Source organism: Colobus angolensis, unplaced genomic scaffold, assembly GCF_000951035.1.
Source record: "Colobus angolensis palliatus isolate OR3802 unplaced genomic scaffold, Cang.pa_1.0 Scaffold426, whole genome shotgun sequence".
Lineage (NCBI taxonomy): Eukaryota > Metazoa > Chordata > Mammalia > Primates > Cercopithecidae > Colobus > Colobus angolensis.
The window spans coordinates 505,166-524,072 of NW_012117666.1; the positions used below are offsets into that span (position 1 = coordinate 505,166).

At 61.5% G+C, this 18,907-nt stretch overlaps 1 protein-coding gene across 2 annotated transcripts in view; it reads right to left on the bottom strand.

Annotated features, from left to right (window-relative positions):
- The window catches only part of MEGF6 (multiple EGF-like-domains 6), a 123,118-nt gene extending 104,218 nt beyond the window's left edge, over positions 1–18,900 (bottom strand). For both annotated transcript variants that reach the window (XM_011956837.1, XM_011956836.1), the window contains exons 1-3: positions 18,668–18,900; positions 9,731–9,865; positions 2,743–2,852 (exon numbers count right to left, since the gene is read on the bottom strand). In XM_011956837.1, coding sequence (XP_011812227.1) covers positions 2,743–2,852; positions 9,731–9,865; positions 18,668–18,798 — 376 coding nt within the window. In that variant the 5' untranslated portion in view covers positions 18,799–18,900. The remainder of the gene's footprint in view (positions 1–2,742; positions 2,853–9,730; positions 9,866–18,667) is intronic.
- Between the last annotated feature and the right edge of the window lie 7 nt (positions 18,901–18,907).

Genomic DNA, 18,907 nt, shown 5'->3' on the forward strand with positions numbered 1-18,907 from the left:
CCCCGCCCCCGGCCTCAGCCCAGCTCCTCCACCCAACCCAGCCCGGGCTGCCCTGGTGAGGGTCTCAGCCAAGACGCCCTCCACCCCACTCCGGCCAGCAGAGCCCGGCCAGGGCAGAGCCACATGTTCTCCTAAGGCCCCAGGGTCCCATATGCGGATGGCGGCCTAGGGCCTGGCCACAGCACAGGCAGACGGAGCTGGCAGGACAGGCCCAAAGCTCACCTCGGGCCAGGCTGGTGACGGAGACGGGCACACTCACTAGGCCCTACTGGGACCATCGAGACCTGAGGTCCCCACAGCACATAGAGGCTGAAGCAGCCTCAGGGGACTGGCCCAGCCCCTGCCCTCGAGCCTGACTCTGAGATGATCACTGCTGATGCAGGTGAATACAAGGTGTACACGAGGATAGCCAGAGCCCAGCTCGGGGCTCAGAGGGGACGGCACAGGGGGAACACGACCGTGCACACCTCTACCTGCAGTTGCCTTCCCTGCCCGGGCTCTCAGCCCCTGCCCCACCTAGGACCCCAGGCCCAGGGGCACCCCCAGCCCCGCCCCAGCCATCCATGCAGCTGGGCCTTCAAGTCCCCCTGGGAGCAAAAAGCCTGCTCTCCCCCGATAAACCTGGGGACGCGGGCTGGCAGCCCCACTTCCCCTCCCCGCCCCCGCCCTGCTCCAAGCTGCCCATTGTTTCACCCCATTATTAGAATCCCCTTGGGCAGGCCCCAGAATCCCTGCCTCAGAGTGGAAACGCAGGGGAACCTGGCTTTGATGTCTGCCCCCTCCCCACTGAAAAGACCCCTTTGTTCCTCCCAGACGACAGGAGCAGAGAAACAGGGCACAGCTCAGGCGCCATCAGTGACAGTGGAGGCTGGGACCCCCTCCGAGGGGCGCCTGGCCAGCAACACCCTCCCTGCTGCCAGCAGAGGCCCCGTCGCCTCCTTCTTCCTTGTTACTCTCCTCCCTTCCTGGAGAAAATTATCCACTTCCTCTAATGGAAAAACATGGCCATCACCCCTTCTCTTCCCCTTTTCCTGCCGGAGCTCGAGCCAGGACTGGCAACTTCAGCCCTGGTTTGCAGTCTGCCTGCTTCCTGTGTGAGAAGAGCCCCTGCGGCTCCAGGCAACTACCTGCCATAAAGACTCCTACAGCTGGGTTCTGCTCCTGTCACCGGAGTCCAGGGGAGCCCACTGCCCGTTAACCCTTGATGTGGGGAGTGTTGGCCAGACATGGTGGCTCACACCTGTAATCCCAGCACTTGGGAAGGCCGAGGTGGAAAGATTGCTTGAGCCTAGGAGCTCAAGACCAGCCTGGGCGACATGGTGAGACCCTGTCTCTACAAAAAATACAATAATTATTCAGCATGGTGGTGCACACCTGCAGTCTCAGCTACTCGGGAGGCTAAGGTGGGAGGATCGCTTGATCTCAGGATTTTGAGGCTACAGTGAGCTGTGATGGTGCCACTGCACTCCAGCCTGGTTGACAGAGTGAGACGCTGCCTCTAAAAAATAAACACAAGGCTGGGTGCAGTGGCTCAAGCCTGTAATCCCAGCACTTTGGGAGGCCGAGACGGGTGGATCACGAGGTCAGGAGATCGAGACCATCCTGGCTAACACGGTGAAACCCCATCTCTACTAAAAAAATACAAAAAACTAGCCAGGCGAGGTGGTGGGCGCCTGTAGTCCCAGCTACTCGGGAGGCTGAGGCAGGAGAATGGCGTAAACCTGGGAGGCGGAGCTTGCAGTGAGCTGAGATCCGGCCATCGCACTCCAGCCTGGACGACAGAGTGAGACTCCCTCTCAAAAAATAAATAAATAAATAAATAAACAAACAAACAAACAAACATAAAAAGTAAAAAACAAAAATAAAAATGTGGGGAGTGCGTGACTCTCAGCCACACTCCATGGCACAGCCTGTCCCTCACTGGCAGGATGCCACCTCAATGTTTTAGCGGAGACCAGCTTTATGGGACAGGGTCCTATGACCTCTGTGCCAACCCCTCCCAGCGGGGGACACTGACCCCTTTGCCCAGGCAGCTGCACCTGTGGGACTCCTGTCCCCACACCTGAAACTCTTCCCAAACAGCTGTGTAGCTGTGAGCCCTAGTCCTTTCACAAAGCAGAGGCTTGAGAGCCGCCCGCTCAGCTCAGACCACCCAATTCCAGTCCCGGGCCCGCACCTCTGAGCCCCAGCACACCAGCACCTGCCTGCGTCAGGCTGTACGCAGCACGGGCCTCTCGAATTGTGCTGGTTACACACAGAGAGAGGAAGGAGCGGCTCCCTCGCACCCACTGAGGCTGAGGCCTGCCACCCAGCCCAGACTGGCCTTAGGAGAACATGGTACAGGGAAATGGGGCAGGGAGAGGGACTCAGGGAGCTGGGAGTGAGCGTGGTGTGGCGGGTGAACCCCGAACTAGGCTCAGGGGTACATGAACCCACAGACACCAATGAGTGGCCCCAGGACACCCTCAGACACCCTGCCAATGGCAGGCTCCCGTCCTCTGGCAGAGCCAGCAAAGTGGACTGACCCCACCCGGCCCCAGCTCCCTTTCCACAGCTCTGCCAGCCTCGGCTGAGGTCGCTTTTGCAGCCTTTGGCAAGCGGCGTTGCTGAGCCAGTGGCCCTGCGTCGCTCGTGTTGCCGTGGAAGGGCGATCCCCACCAGGCTGGACGCAGATTCATGACTCTGCTGAGTCATCTGGGGTGGAGGTGGAGGGGAGGGCAGGGAGGCGCAGGCGGCACTCACCTGAGAGGCAGCCCTGCTCGCCGGGCTGCTGCGTCCACCCTTGGCAGCACCTGAGCACGGTCCGGGTCTCCGTGGTATGCACCTGCCTGTAGCCCATGTAGTAGACAGTTCTAGAAAGAGAGAAGGGAAGTGCTTACCATCGCAGGACCGGCTGTACTTGGCTCTCACTCACCCCTGGGGCGACTGACTCTGCGTCAGCCGGGTTCCCAGCTGCATAGGCTGTGGTACCAAGGTTCTCAAGTGGGGTGGCTGATGCCAATGCCCAGCCAGGTTCCTCTGAATGAGGGGGCAGCATGGAGGCAGCAGGGGCCGTGCTGGAGCCAGTGACAGTGGCCTTGTGCTGCGTGCAACCCGGGAACACACTACCCCACTGCCTCTGCCCGGTCCCTTCCCTCCCCACGGTGGTCCTGGCTCCAGGCTGGTATCGGGATGCGCATCTCACCGCTCACCTGGCTCTCAGTGCCTAGAGAGTGCCTAGCCCTGGAGCCAGAATGGCTTCCGGGATGAGCCGAGTGGGCCTGTGGTGCCCGGGACCGGATGGGCTGTGCCAGACAGGGGAGGTGCCAGTTCAGACTCCATACTCTCAGTCCACCAGTGAAGCAGATGGCCCCAGTGGGAGCCCCACACACAGGTGCCATGGCCACTGACCCCTACACCTAGGAGGACAAAGCTGAGCTGGGGAGACAGAGGGGACCTGGAGGAAGTGGTTATGGGGAGCAGCAGGAGGACCTGTGTGGGCCCAGGTCAGAGAGGAGATGCCATAGCGGGCAGGCAGGGAGGGCTTCCGGGGGACAGTGTGGCCAGGGCAGCCTTGGTCCACAGGCTGGCTCCTGCTCGGATGGGACGGGCTGGGGCTGTCACTAAGGCTGAGCAGAAAATGGTAGGGCTCCCTGGGAGATGCCAGTGTCCTCCTGGGAATGGGCAGCCCGACCCGACTAGCGTGAGAAGGTGCCCACAACCAGAGAGACCGCAGTTACCCAGAGGACACGCCGGCCCCCTCCCCAAGTCCAGAGGCTGCCCCAGGCCGCCAACACCGTGCAGCCCGCAAAGCCCGCTCACCTCAGGACACCCTGCACCATCCCCTGCCCAGCCTGTCTCCACCCTGCTCCTGCAGGCATCACCAGCCCCCTGCATGGGAAGTCTTGGCAGAGCATTTGGCAAGGGGCCTGCCTCTCCCACTCTGGGACTCGCCCTGAGCAGAGGGAGGGTGGGAGGTGGGGGCACCCCAGCCCACGCAGCCCCAGCAAGCCTCCCACCATCATACCCCCGACCTGGGGCTCCGAAGTCTCAGTTCCTCCTTGCCTGGGACTCTTCCAACTCAAGCTACCCCCCACAGGTCGCCAACCACCCACTCCATGCCCCCTAAAGTGAACGACCCTTGGAGAGGACTGGTGGGCCTGCAGACCCCGCAGCCCCTGTGAGGACCGACCCCTCATTGCCCTGCAGCCACCGCCAGCTCGCACAGGCTCCACTGCCACCAGACAGCTCATTCATGCAGGGCTGGGGTCATCAGGGGAACGAGGCCTCTGCCACACGGGTGCCTACTTCTCTGCCTTCTAGAAGGTTCGCTGCCTCTCGAGGAAGCTCCTTTCCTGCTTCCTCAGAGCACGGGCCACATCAACCCCAGGACCTGCCCACCAACCCTGCCGTCCTTCCCTGGGGAGCCACCCTGACGCCTGGGTCCTCACCCCTCCGCCGCCCAAGCAGCCTCCACCCTCACTCTAGCAAGAACCAACAAGACAGACGGCCACCTGTGCCACCTGCCCACCCGGACGCCCTGTCTCCCGCTGCTTGTTCTGCAGTGACTAACGTCCACACAAATTCAGGCCCACCCAGATGTGACCTTACTTCTTGGAAATAAGGTCTTTGCTTCACCTGCAATCGAGTTAAGGTGAGGTCATTCACAGGGGATGGAGACCCCAATCCAGTGACTGGCGTCCTTATAAGAAGAGGGAAGTTTGGACGCAGGCACAGGGGATGGCTGTGTGAAGAGGAAGGCAGAGACCGAAGTGGCGGCCACAAGCCAAGGCACTCCCAGACAGCTGGCAGCAGAAGCTGGGGGCTGTGACAGACGCCCCCTCAGAGCCCCTGCAGGGGTCCAGCCTGCCCACACCTTGATCTCAGACTTCCGGCCTCTGGAGCTGGGAGAGAATAAAGCCCTGCTGCTTTGAAGCCACCTGGTTCATCGGGGCTCATCGCAGCAGTGGCAGGAGACTCTCGCACAGCTCTCCGCGTGGCACATGCCCACGGGTCCCAGGGCTCTGAGGCCTTTGTGTTTGCAAGGACAACTGCTCACGCAGATGTGCGCAGCGGGAGGATGGAGAGAGGCAGAGAGGAACAGAGGCGAGGCAGACAGACACAGGAAGAGAAAGCGAAGGAGCCGAAGATGCACCCGCCCCGGGCCTGCCCTGCAGCCTGCAGACCCCACAGCCAGCCACCCTCCCCCATCTCTGCCGCTGTCTGCAGGGGCGGTGACCAGGGGCCCAGCCAATAGCCTGGGATCAAGGGCCCTTGAGCCTCTGGGAGCGGCCGGGGCAGCCAGGCTGCCGTCTCTGGGTAACAAAACACCCCCAGCTTGCCGGGGCTGCTGCACGGGAGGCCGGAGGTGGGCCCTGGGAACTCTGACCCAACAAACAAGCGGGGCCAGGGGCCGGCGGGCGGCTGCTTCCCGGAAGCGTGGGCTCATGCACGCGCACTGCAGAGACGCTCTGGGAGCGCCTCCCAAACCCCGACTTGGCGGGACATGAAACCACTTGCCCGGACAGAAACCGACCACCGCAGTGAACAATATTTGGCAGAGCTGAGAGTGTTTGGGCCTGTGCATGGTAAATATTTATTCCCTCTCCCGGGCTGCAATGGTGCTGGGCTATGTGCTGCTTCCCCGGGCCACTGACCACCCCCTCCATCGCCCCGGCAGCCCCCGTGAGGACCAGCCCTTCCTTCCCCTGCAGCCAGCACCAGCTCACGTGGGCTCCAACGCTGGGGAGCTGGTGCCTGCAGGGCGGGGGTTGTCGTGGTAATGAGGCCACCCCTAGGTGCCCACTTCTCTGCCTTCTGGAGCTACCAGCTCACAGTGGAGGCCACAGCTCAGGGAGTGTGGGCCTGGCGGGAGGGACCTGAGCGGCAGCTCCACCCTCAGAGCCCCTCCCCCACCCCTTCCTTCTCAGGGACCTTGCTCCTCAGACGGCAGGAGCCCCTTTACTCACAGGCCCCCCTGGCTGGGTTTGTCAGGGAAGTACCCACTGAGGGGGCTGACAGCAAGACCCCTGAACACCCAGGCGCTCTCTCAGCTGTACTCACAGCTTCACCACTCTGGGCCGGGCTGCAGCACCCATCACCCCGCAGCCCTGCCCGAGGCTGGCAGCAGGCTCCACAGCCCTGAAGGCAGACGAGGGGCTGATGCCCGCTGCCCTTCTGACCGCAGCTACCACAACACAGCCACTTCGGGGCCAGCCCGGGGAGGGGGCTCATCTTATCCTCACCGCTGCTGTGAGCCAGGTGGGGAAACTGAGGCCACAGCAGGTTCCCACCCTACTGGGGCTCATCCAGCCTGCTGGCCTCTCCCCCCAGAACTGAAGAGAGGAGGCGTCTCCTTGTCTGTCCAGGGCAGGACGGTGACCCTGCACCAGGCAAGTCAGGGTGCCCTCAGGCTGTGGGGTGCGCAGTTGCTGCCTCTCGCCCTTGGCTCTCAGCCACCCTGCACCCTGCTCCAACCAACTGGGAATTACCAGTGGAGAAGAATCGCTACAGAAAGAGAAGGCCAGAAACCAAGCCCTCAGGGACACGGCCCTGACAACGAGGCTCCAACAACCTGGCACGGACACACCGCAGGCAAAGCTGGACATCCAGAGCCACATGGTGCCTGGGCAGGGTGCCTGCCGCCAAGCCCAGCTGTGGCTTCACAGCCCGAGTCACCAGTCACCCAGCCATGTGATGGTGGAGGACTTGGTGGCAGTCTCGGCCAGCTGGCAAGGTGGCAGATGGAGGTGTGTAGAGGCTGAGGGGTGAGCGTGGTGCCCTGCCTGCCAGCACTCATGCTTGCTCCTCACTCCAGGGCCTGAGGAAGCCCAGGCCAGCCCCTGACCCCTGCTCTGCTGGGGCTGTTCTGCACATGGGCACCCTATTTCTGAGCCTCAGTCTGTGCCAGGCAGCCCAGAAAGGGTTAGGCTCTGACAGGCACGACCCCAGGTACAGGAGACACTGTCAGCTCAGTTCAGGGGTGAGAAAAAGGAGGCTGAGGTCACCACGCTGGTATGGGTGGAGCCAGTGATGAAACCACGAGCCTCCCATGATACCAGCTAACCCCTGAGTCACCCCTCAGTGCCACAGTACTCTGGGGTCCTGCCTCAGCTGCCCTGGCCTGGGCTGCAATGCCAGAGGCCTGCCCGGCCCTCGCCCCTCTGAGCCCTCCTAAGGGCAGCCCGGGCCTCCTTCTCTGCATCTCCCCAGAATCCAGGGGCCTCGACTGCTCAGTGCCCCAGCTGAATGGTGGCCAACAAGCGGCCCTGCCCATGCTGAGCCCAGTCACACATACCCAGGCGTCCGCTGTGTAGCAGAGCTGTCCCCGTGGGCGCAGGAAGAGTGGCCTGTGCCCACCTCCATGATGCCACCCACAGCCCAGCTAGAATGCTGGGGTCCCCACCAGTTCCACAGCGAGTTGGGAATCTGGTCGTAAGCACTGGGGGCTCGAGGGCGAACAGGCAAGGGCTCAGGGTTAGGGACAGGGACTCCTGATGCCAGAGGAGGAGCAGCAACGCTCTAAAAAAGGACAGGCGGGAGCCGGAGGTCGGGAGACAGGGCTGGCTCCTGGGAGGGATGAAGGGAGCAGGCCCCAGGCCGGTCTCCATCCAAAGTCTCGCCGCGTGGAGTGACGTCTGGACCAGGCATCTGAGGAGACTCCCCCAAGGCTGCAAAGCTGGATTCAGCCCCCAGCGGCTCGGGAGGGGACACAAAGAGGAAACATGGGATTTGGGAGCACCCTGTGTGCACGAACAGCCCCAGGAGCATCCCAAAGGGACAGGGGCCCGGGCCGTGTGTCACCACTTCACTTGGGGCTGGTTCCAGTAAAGCACACGAGACGCCCATCCCCCCGGCACCAGCGTGGGAAGAGGCCTCTGGTTCCCCCAGGAGTGGGGGCCAGGTGAGAACAGAGTCCTCGGAGGTGGACCTCGGCCCCTCCCCAGTGACAAGCCTGGGACCTTGGGGCAGAACGGCCACCTTTCGGGAGGGAGCGTTGGCGAAGAGGCCCAGACACCCTGCATTGGGTAATGCCAGGAGGGGATCCCCTGCCGGTGGCCCCTCAAGGCAGGGGGACTTTGTCCACGGCTGCCCCCAATGCCCTGCCAGGAGGCTGAGGAACTTGGTACATCAGCAACACTGCTCCCACCCTGCCTTGAGGCCAGCTGGAGACGGCAATGGAGACATCCCACCCCCATGGCAGGGGCACTTCCTCAGCCGGGCCACCAGGACTCTCTCCAGCCCTGCGCTCAGGTGGCTTCTGGCTGCTTCCAGAAACGGAGCTCTTCCACCATGAGCTGCTGACGGGAGACCTGGCTTATGAGACCAAACTCCCACAGGTAAATCCACCGGCATCCACGCACACATTACATCCACAGGACAGGCCCGTGTCCACGCACGCGTTACACCCACGGGACGGGCCGGCGTCCACGCACGCATTACACCCACGGGACGGGCCGGCGTCCACGCACGCGTTACACCCACGGGACGGGCCCGGCCCACGTCCACGCACGCGTTACACTCACAGGACGGGCCCACGTCCACACACAGATGACAGTCAGGATAGACTAAAAGCTGCTATTTTGGGGAAAACAATGAGAGGAGCTTTCTTCTTCTTTTTGCTCAGGGCCGATGAACCTCAGCCCTCCCAAGATCTTTTGTTTAGAGGGCTCAGAGTTCCTGAACCTCAGCCCTCCTGAGATGTCTTGTTTGGGGGTCTCAGGGTTCCTGAACCTCAGCCCTGCCGAGATCTCTTGTTTAGGGGGCTCAGAGTTCCTGAACCTCAGCCCTCCTGAGATGTCTTATTTGGGGGTCTCAGGGTCCCTGAACCTCAGCCCTCCTGCACTGGGCTGGGTCATCTGTCTGGGGGCTTGTCCTGCATGTTGCAGATGCTGAGCAGCATCCCTGCCTCAGCCTGCCCAGCTCACCTCTCACCAAAGCTGACTCCACATCTCCACTGTCCTGGGGTAGCAAGACAGAGCCGTCCCTGAGTGAAAACCACCATTATTGCTTAATGGTTCTTTTCTCCTCTACTCTGAACACATCAGAATGGCACAGCAAACACACACTGACTGGAGAGCTGCTGGGGCCCCTCGAGCAGGCACAGCAGATGCAGGTGTCCCATGTGGACCTCACGCCCACGAGAGCAGCACAGAGCAGGGCCTCAGCTCCTCCACAGATCCCAGGCTGAGAAGCCAAGCCACACTCTTATCTGAGTACGTGTTCCTGCCTTCCCTCCCCCAGACACACGGAAACCCTCCACCTGACATGGGTGGCTGCCAGTTCCCCACACAACCCACTTTGCAGTGGGCTGGCTCCGCAGAGCCTGAGTCTATAAAACGGGAGAGGTGTGCACAGGCACTCAAGTTCGGTGTTGAAATAAAATCTTGAGCAATAAAAAGTTTCACGTGTGTTTGGGAACAAGGCCCTAGGGCCAAGCAGCAGCAGTCTCCTGCCGGGCCCCTGGCAGGCTGAGACCACTCTCCCCCTCCTGCGTGGCCAGCATCCTCCCGGGCCAGGTGCTTGACTAAACAGGAGAGGGCTACAGCATCTGAGCAGCCCCATGGCAGCCTCACTCGGAGGGTGGGAGAGGCCTCAGGCTCAGATGAGGGCTTCAGGCAGGGGGTCTGCGTGGCCCCAGGACCAGGACGGAGTCCCAGCCTCAGCTGCCCAGCTCCTGGCTGGTCAGTGCTGCCCTTTACGTGAACAGAGCCCCTCCCCCAACATGGGACCCTGGGGCCCTTGCACCTACCTCCGCTCATGGCCCATGCACCACGCCTGCCACCCGCAGCCGGCCTTCCACACTGGCACCGTGTGGCTGAAGGCCTGCACGCACGGCTGGCGGCGGCCCACCAGGGTCAGCTCCTGCTCAGCACACACGTGGGGCCTGGAACAGAGACACAGAGAGTCAGCGCCTCGGCCACCCCTAGCCGGCAGCACCCACCCCTCCTGCACCCCCAGCTTTGGGTGCCAGCTCATCTGGAGTGAGGTCCAGACCCATGGCCAGGCCTCCACAGCACAGTGCCCGTGCCAATGCCCCAGGCCGACCATGGGACCCAGGCTTGAGGGCACAGGAGCTCAGGGGAAAAGGCAAGATGACCGCGACATCCCTATGCATGGGCTACAGCATGGCTCCTGGTCCTCCAAGACCTCAGGACACAACTACCACTGAGGCTGCCTCAACAGACAAGAACTGTAGCCTCAAGGCACCGTCACGCCTGGTCCAGAATCCAGGACCAAGCCCAGGCCCATCTGTCCTCTCCACCCCAGCCCTCCTCGCCTTGCTTCAGAGATGTCCCAAGGCCTGATGCTGCTGGGGCACACGGCTGAGTGGGAATTCACCCACGGCAGGGTGGGGTGAACACGGGCCCATTCGCTGTGAAGTCAGCGGCTCCCTGGCATCATATTACCCGCACTGGTGAGTGTTTGCTCTCAGAGGAGGAGGTAAAAACCCCAGGCCCATCCCTGCCAAGCTCCTTCAGGTCCCCTCCAAGGCCTCTCCAGCCCAGAGCCTGCATAAACCAGGGGAGGGGAACGCACCAGGGACAGGTGCCCTAAGCCAGCCAGCCAGACCCCACCGGGCTCGGAGCAGGTGGAGAAAGGACTCAGACCCTTCAGGGGGAAGGGTCAGAGGGAGGGACCCTCCAAAGACAGCCACACGGGCCAGCACCCCCAGAGCAGGGGCTCAACCCTGGCCTACCCTGACCGAGGGGTGAGGCAGGCTCCCTCCAGAGAGGCAAATTTGAGGGGAGAGGACAAGGCTCCAACGCTCGTGTCCCATTGAGTCAGGTTACGTCCGGGGGGCCTCAGAGGAAAGAAGAGGTTTGTCCTGCTCTCCCAGCTCTGGGCTTGCTACCTAGAACCAGGGCCAGGCACACCTGGTGTGGGCCGGTGTCTCCCCTCCAGCCTCAGGTGCAAGCCTGGCAGATCCCGCCAGAACCCCTCCCACCTCCTGGAGGCAAGCAGGTGGCATGGGTTCCCCCAGCCCCTCATCAGAGGTCCCCACTCCACCAGGAATATTGTCCAGGCTCAGTACTGCCCTCTGCCCAGGCCTTGCCAGGAGCCCCTAACCCGCCGCCGCCTGGTGGGCTGGACCCTGGCTCAGCACTCAGAGACTGCCCGCCCCGTCCAGCCACCCTGGCCCCAGGCCAGCCACCCCCAGATGGAGGCTCTCGCAATGGAGGACTATATTTTTCCTCTTTCCTGGGGCTCGTGCTGTGTGGGAAGTCCTGTGTCCCCTCTGACTTCAGCCCACCCCCTTGTGCTGAACAAATCCAGAAAGCACAGACCCAACACAGCGGCACCAAGCTGAGAGTGGCAAATGGCAGGGCCTCACCAGCTGGGACAGCAGGAGCTCCACCAGGCAGCTGTGGCACACAGAGGAGGAACCCTGGCCTCCAGCTGCCCACCCACGAAGGGGCAGATGAAGGCTGGGACCAGAGTCCAGCTCCAGATCTCCAGTCAAGTCCGAGAGGGTCTGGGGCTGCGGCTGGACACGTCCTGCCTGTGACCTCCTGCCGAGAGGTTTTGCCCACACTCTCCCGCAGTTTCCCAAACTGCCCATCCCAGGGCTGAGGCTTGCCCACCCAAGGCAGCGTTGATCTCTGGAGTCCAAGCCCAGGTGACTGCAGGGCAGGGGCACAAGGCAGAGTGTGAGGCAGGGCAGAGCTCCTCCTGGCCATGAGCAGAGTCCAGGCTCCCCACCAACTCCCAGACAGACCTGCAGCTGCAGCCGAGAAGCCTCCACAGCCATGGGGACCCTCCAGCCAGGTGGAATCAGCTGCAGGAACCCAGGGCAGGTGGAAAGGCTCTGCCATTGCCTCTTCCTGCACCAGGAAGACAACTCCCTCCTGGGCAGGGAGCGAGACTTCCAAAAACCCTGACTATTTCTACCTGCAAGCCGGGGAAGAGGTGACTCGCTCAGGAGTGCCTCCTCCGTGCCCAGCACCAGGTCCTTTCCTGATGTTACATCATTGAATCTCACCCCTCCCAGGGAGGAGGTGACAGTGACCCCCTGATCTGCTCAAGGTCACCAGCTAATGAGAGGTACAGACAGGACTAAGGGCCAGGCCTCTCCCACCTTCCGCCAGCACTGTTTGGCCCTCTGTGTCCCAAGAGCCATGGATCCCAGCGTGAGAATAGGTGAGGGGGCAGGGCCAGAGGTTGGATCAGGGACAGAGGATCAGGTCGCTCCTCAGCCTCCCTGGGGCTGGGTGCTGACCTCATTCCTGACCCCCAGACTACAGCACCCATGGGGGATGGTCTCACAGCCCCCAGGGCCACTGCCCCACTCCATCCTGCTGTGACCCAAGGCTGACCTCTGTGGATCACATCCTCCCAGCACCTGCACACACACACACACTCTCTCTCTCACACTTACACCCTCAATCACACACAAACTCACACTCACACACATTCATAACCACTCATACACACCCACAGAGTCACACACTCACAATCACATACACCCTTACTCATACTCAATCTCACACACCCACACGCAGTCACACACACTTTACACGGACTCGAACACACTCACGCTAACACACACAATGCGCTCACATATACTCTCACACACTCACACACACAATCACACAAACACAGTCACACACATTCACAAGCACACTCAATCACACACATTCACACACACATGCTCACACACTCAACATGCTTCTACACTCATACATGTTCACACACACTCAATCACACTATCATACCCACATACAATCACATACACACAATCACACACCCTCATACACACACTCACCCACACACACATATACACACAATTGCATATATACACATTCACATACAATCACACACACTCACACTCAAACACAATCACACATACTCATACACACTCTCACACATTCACATACACACACATTCACAATCACACACACATTCACAATCACACACATACTCATACAATGACACACACTCACACACATACCCACACAATCTCACGCATACACTCATGAACACACACACTTCTCTGTACTGTCACGCATGCTCACACACTCTCACACACTCGCACACACATATGCACACTCAAACTCCCATTCTCACACACTCACAGATACACAGGCACACACATACACACTTACACACTTTGCCCTCTGGCTGCAGGGTGGGTTTAGTCAACAGGAGGACCAGCAAGAGATGTGGGAGAGGCACTGGGGTTTGGCCCTCCTGTCAGGGGCAGGGGCCGCACCCCCTCTCTCCAGGTTCCAGGACCCAGCCCCCACCCAAGAGATGGCCTGGCCTTCCCGGTGGCACCCCCATGCTTCCTCACTCATGCACCTTCCACACAGCATGCACCCCTTTGTGAAGACCCCTCCCCAACCCCTCCTGGGACAGTGCCACCCCCGTCCTCCTCCTACTAACAGATACACTGTCCCCCTGAAACTCAAAAAGCCACGCTTTCATGTAACAGTGTCAAATTTGGGATCAGAGATGGGTGTTTTAAAGCACTAGTGCATCTTGGAGGGCAGAACTCATGATGAATGCACCCACCCCACCGACCGTCAGGCTCTAGGGATGCAAAGCATCACGCACTGGCTCTCAAAGTGGGATCCCCCGGCCAGGACCAGCAGCCCCTCCTGGGAACCTGCAGAAATGCACACTCCCAGGTGCCACCCTGGTCCACTGAATGCAGGATGCCGGGGGTGGGGCCCAGCATTCCTCGGGAAGGGAAGGATTGCGTGTGTTTGCCCAAGCCCACCAGGGGATGCCGGAGCACACTCAAGCTTGTAACCCCAGGCCTAGCAGTTTGTAGCAAGGTCTCACTGCCAGGCAGCCTGGGTTTGACTCTCAGCTCCCCACAGCCCATCTTTAAGACATGCAGTTTACTGAGCTTCTGCCTCAGTTTCGTCACCTGTAAAATAAGGATTCACAGCACTGACCTTGCCAGGTTGTCATGAGGGTTAGATGAGCCCGCACAGAAAAGGGCTCCTGACAGCCCTCAGGAGGTGTGAACTAGTGTTATTGCAGATGCTGGGACTGTTTATTCCAGAAAAAGTGTCACTCGTACCTCGAAAGTGGGCCCATAGGAACTGCTACAGGCATTGAACACTTTTGCTGCCCCTGTGCCTTGCAACGCGCTTACCCACGGTGATCCCTGGGCACTGGTGGCCTTGAACTCCTTGCCACAGAAAACCAGAAGTGGGGGGCGGGGTGGGGTAGGCCGATGATCCGCAAGCTTCTGGGCTACAGGGTCCAGCCCCTGACTCTGCTATGGCCCCTGTGCTGAGGGCAGCCACTGTGAAGGGACTCTGTCACCATCTCAGGATGGAGATGACACAGAGAGGGCAGAGCTGTGAGCCTAGGTTTTCAGCAGACACCCCAGGCCTGGGGCTTGCTGTCCAGCCTGAGGAATCACTGACCGTCTCTGAGCCCTCAATTCAGCATCTGGAAAACAGGTGTGATGACAGCTCAGGCCCCTGGGGCTTGGAGACATCGGGGACATGGCCGGGGCTGGGGGTCCTGAGGGGTTGGGTGCTCCCTTCTGAAGGGCCGCCTTGTCCCTCCTGGCCCTCCTCAAACCTCAGCAATCTCAGCTGCCACTAACCAGCAAGATGACAATGCTGAAGGACTCACCAAGACCCCTTGCCAACCCCACCCTCAACCACCCAGCAGCCCTTCCCGCACATCACACCCGTCACTCTCCAGGCCCCTGCCCACCTGGTGCGCCCTGTGTCTCCCCAGTAACTTCTCCCCTCACAGCTCTCCCCAAGGCCAGAGGGCCCTTGCCCTGCCCAGCCAGGCTGTGGTCCCTGAAAACGGCTCCTGGGTGGCTCCTGCAGTGACCCCCAACAAGATTGATCCATCATCCATCAAGCCAGCCTTCAAGGACGGAGGGGTGAGTGTGGGAACGACTGTCCCCTCTGGGGACTTCAGCACCACACACACAGCCATAGCAGTCTTCCCGCACCACACACGGCCCCAGCGGCCTTCCCGCACCACGCACAACCCCAGAGGCCTTCCCGCACCCCACACACGGCCCCAGCGGCCTTCCCGCACCACACGCGGCCCCAGCGGCCTTCCCGCACCCCACACGCGGCCCCAGCAGCCTTCCCGCACCCCACACACGGCCCCAGCGGCCTTCCCGCACCCCACACGCGGCCCCAGCGGCCTTCCCGCACCCCACACGCGGCCTCAGCGGCCTTCCCACCTGGGAGGATGGAGAAGGTGGCAGGGGGAGGGCAGGCAGAGGAGCGGACAAAAAGAAACCTGCCTGCTGCTGCACATGGATCTGAGGAGAACCCAATAAAACGTCTGGTGACCTTAGACAGGACCAGAGTCCCAGGCCTCACTGTTCCTTGCGGCTGGAGCCTGCCTCCCATCTGGGGGGTGGAACAGGCATTCCCAAACTACAAAGTGGACCCGGTGCAGTCAGAGGCCGAATGCGTTCCAGCTGGCGGGCCATCTGCTCTCGGGCAGAGCTGGGGTTCCACTGGCAAGAGATGGGCATGCCACAGGGTCCCTCCAGGGCGGGCAGCGACAGTCTGGGCCCAGCAATGGCATCACCAGATTGTGGACGGGGGATCCAGAAACCGGGCAGCCAGCCTGGCTCCGCTCCCCAGCCTGGCTGAATGCAGCCCCTGAACAAACCCCTGTGGGCAGCAGGGGCGGCGGAGGGGAGTCGGGGACGTCGCTCAGGACTGCGGCCCCCACATTTATTTTTAAAGGCTCGTTTTTACCCGCACGGTTCTCCTCTGCTTATGCTTCCCACGTAGCCAGCATGGGGGGAATCTCGAGGCCCTGGGGTTGGGGGAGCCCAGCGCCTGCCCTGGGGCCCCTCAGACCCTCAGGTACCTTCCCAAAGACAAGAAGACAACGAACAATGTCACTTGAAGCCCCAAAGGCAGCAGTTCACAGAGAGCTCCTTCCCCTCCATGTCACTGTGCTATGAAACTCGGGGCCCTAAGGGGAGGCTGCGAACAGCTGCTTTCTACACCCTGGGGCTGGGGAGCAGGCCTGCTGACAACCTGCAGGCCTCAGGCTCAGAAATGGGGCCCTTGGAGCCCATGGCGCCAGTGGTTCCAAAGAACTACTTGCAGGATTGGATTTGAGCTTGCAGGGCCCAACCCGTCCTGAAGGGGAGGCATCATATCGTTAGCTGATCCCAGAGCACTGGCCATTTTTGTAGCACAGCTGCCCAGGGGGGATTCCATCAGAGAGAACCCGAGCTCTCTGCAGCCCAGCAGCGCCTCTCAGGGTCTCCAAAATGTGGAACGTCCAACCATGGCTGGTCCAAGCCCTGTGGGTCCGTGCCTTACCAGGTGGGCAATCGGCCCCCTTCTCCCAGACCCTGTTCCTAGACGCCCAGCCAGCAGCCTAGGGCGTCCTGCATGAGGCCCCAGGAAAGAGGCCAGCCATCCTTCCTCGTAGCGGAAACTCACTTCAGAGTGACCTGAATCAGCACATAAATCAGCTCTGCCCACTCCAGAGATGGGGCAAAGCACCTGGGTCTGCGAGTGAGCGACACCCCCCTCACTGCCCCCAACAGCATCTCCCAGAGGCCCCAGCTTCTAGCATTAACAGAAGGTTGGCAGTAAGGCTTCAACTCAGCAGCCAGTGGTTCAGGAAAACTCAGCCAGACGGGGTGCCACTGTCCCATGCCAGGTTCTGCCTGCTCATCAGATTCCCAGGAGGAAAGGGTGGTGGGGAGGACAGGAGCAGTAGGGACTGAGAACTCTTTGGGACCCAGCCTGCTCCTCTGGGGTAAGGGAGCCAAGAGAGCCCCTGCCCCACCCCCATACCACAGCCCACAGCTTCCTCCTCCTTTCTGCCCCACAGAGTGAGCCTCAGAACAGGCCCTGCTCTCCACAGCCCAGTGGGGACCTCTCCAGGGTCCAGCTCAGGGTCCCCGCACTCACTCAGCCGGCCAACTCTGGCATACTGCGGCCCACTGCGACCTGGCTGCATGTCCAGGCACGTGCCAGGTGCTTACAGGACAACCGGCCTGTGGAAGGCATGCCTGCCACCGTCACAGAACTCAGACTCTCGCTGGTGGACGATCTGTGAGCAGAGTGAGCAGAGGCTCCCAGTGGATATGCCTGGAGCTAAGAAGATAAACCAGGGGTACAGGCCCCCAGCACAGCCATCGCCACTTACTGCAGCCAGGGAGGCTCCCAAGGAGAAGCGTAGGATGTGAAGGATAGAGAAGGGAGAGGAAGGGAGGTTTGGAGAAAGGATGAGCAAAGACAGCCAACTCTCCTGCAACCCATTTCCACCATTTCAAACGGCTTTGCCCCAGGCTCGTGAAGGGTCGCCCGAGCCCAGGTGCACAGACAGAACACAGGAAGCAGACCCTCCACTCCTCTCCTGGAGACCCCAGCAAGTCCGAGTCCGGCAGGGGGCCCAGGAAGGCCGCCAGCAGTTTCCGCAGTGCGCCGGTGGCAGAGGCCCCTCACCAGAGCAGGGACATCCGAGCAGAGACAGCAGGCCATCCGCCGAGCAGCAGCCCAGCTCTGGGACTCCGGGCAGCCTATGCCCCTGGAAGCCCCTGGCTGGTCCCGGGAGGAGATGGCTGGCTGAGCAGCGAAGGCCACTGTGGTGTCCCTTCCGAGCCTGCAGCTCTCCTCAGACAAAGGCATTGGAATCACAGGAAAGAGGAACGTTCTGTCGTCATGTGGAGGCAGGACTAGGGCCGTTCACATTGCGGATGGCAAGGCCCCCACCTAGGGACTGCACGGCTTTGAAAAGGCCTCCTTCTTGGAGTAAAGCCAGACCCAGGGTGGGATCTTGGGAGCTTGGACCCCCTCCCCTCCACCATCTTGACGTGGCAGCTTCTTCTCTCAGTCCCCAGCCAGTTGCAACTCGGTCCTGCATGGCCAGGTTTGTGGCGGGCCCTTGAGTATCAGGCCCTGCAGGGGAGTGCTGGACAGGAACAGCCTGAGAGACCCTCTGCGGCCCCTGGACGGAGAGGCTGTCGGACAGGAGGCCTTCACCTGGGCCTGGCCCTCGCCCACCACCCCTGCCCAGCAAGGCCAGGGAGTGCTGGGTGGGAGCGCCAGCGACTCCCCTCCTCCCCCTCCTTCTCCACCGCAGCACCAGTTTTCCTTTGAGGCCAAACACAAGGTTCAAGAGCGACCGCTAAACGGCCCGTTAGGGAATAATCTTTCAAAATTAAATTCATCTCGGCTGCCTCCCTGACCCTCTCTTCCTGCCCATTCTGGCACTAAATGCCTTCTTCAACAGCCCAAAGTACACGTGTTTAACACACAGACCAACTCCATTCAGCTCCCCCGTCTGGGCACGGCTCGCCCCTGCGAAGGCCCCCAGACCCCAGGAGACAGGCTTTGGAGGGAAGCGGGAACAGGCGGCTTCCTCTCTGCCTTCTCCCAGCCGGGCTCTGGGGCCAGACCCTGCCCGGAAAGGGGCCCAGATTCCTCACCGCTTTCCAAGTACAGTATCTGCCTGAGCCTGCAGGACCCACATCACGGAGCAAAAGAAAGGGAGAGTGGGAGAGGAGGAGGGGACACGGCGAGGGGCCCTGCCACAGAAGGGCTCCAGACTCGATCCAGGAGCCCTGGGTCTCAGCCACCTCCTCCCCAGCTAACGCAAACAGCCCATTGTTCTGGAGCCCCAGGGACAAAGCCTCGGAGCTCGATCCACCGCGGGCCTCCCGAGGCCCCGCGGTCTCTGGACGACCCTCCGAGCCCTCCCAGCTCCTGCTACTCACATGCTGGGCTGCAGCGGGATCAGGGGCCGCGGCGGAACGCTGGCGCCCACGGGCACGGCGGGGAGCAGCAGCAGCACCAGCGCCAGGGCCACTGTGCGCCCCGCTGCGCTCGCCTCTTCAAGGAACGACATCGTGCGCGCCGGTGCCTTCTCCGCTCCCGGCTTACAGGCGGCTCCGGCGGCTCCCCGGAGCCTCCGCCTCCACGTGCGCCATAGGACGCAGCCACAGGTGCCCGCGCCG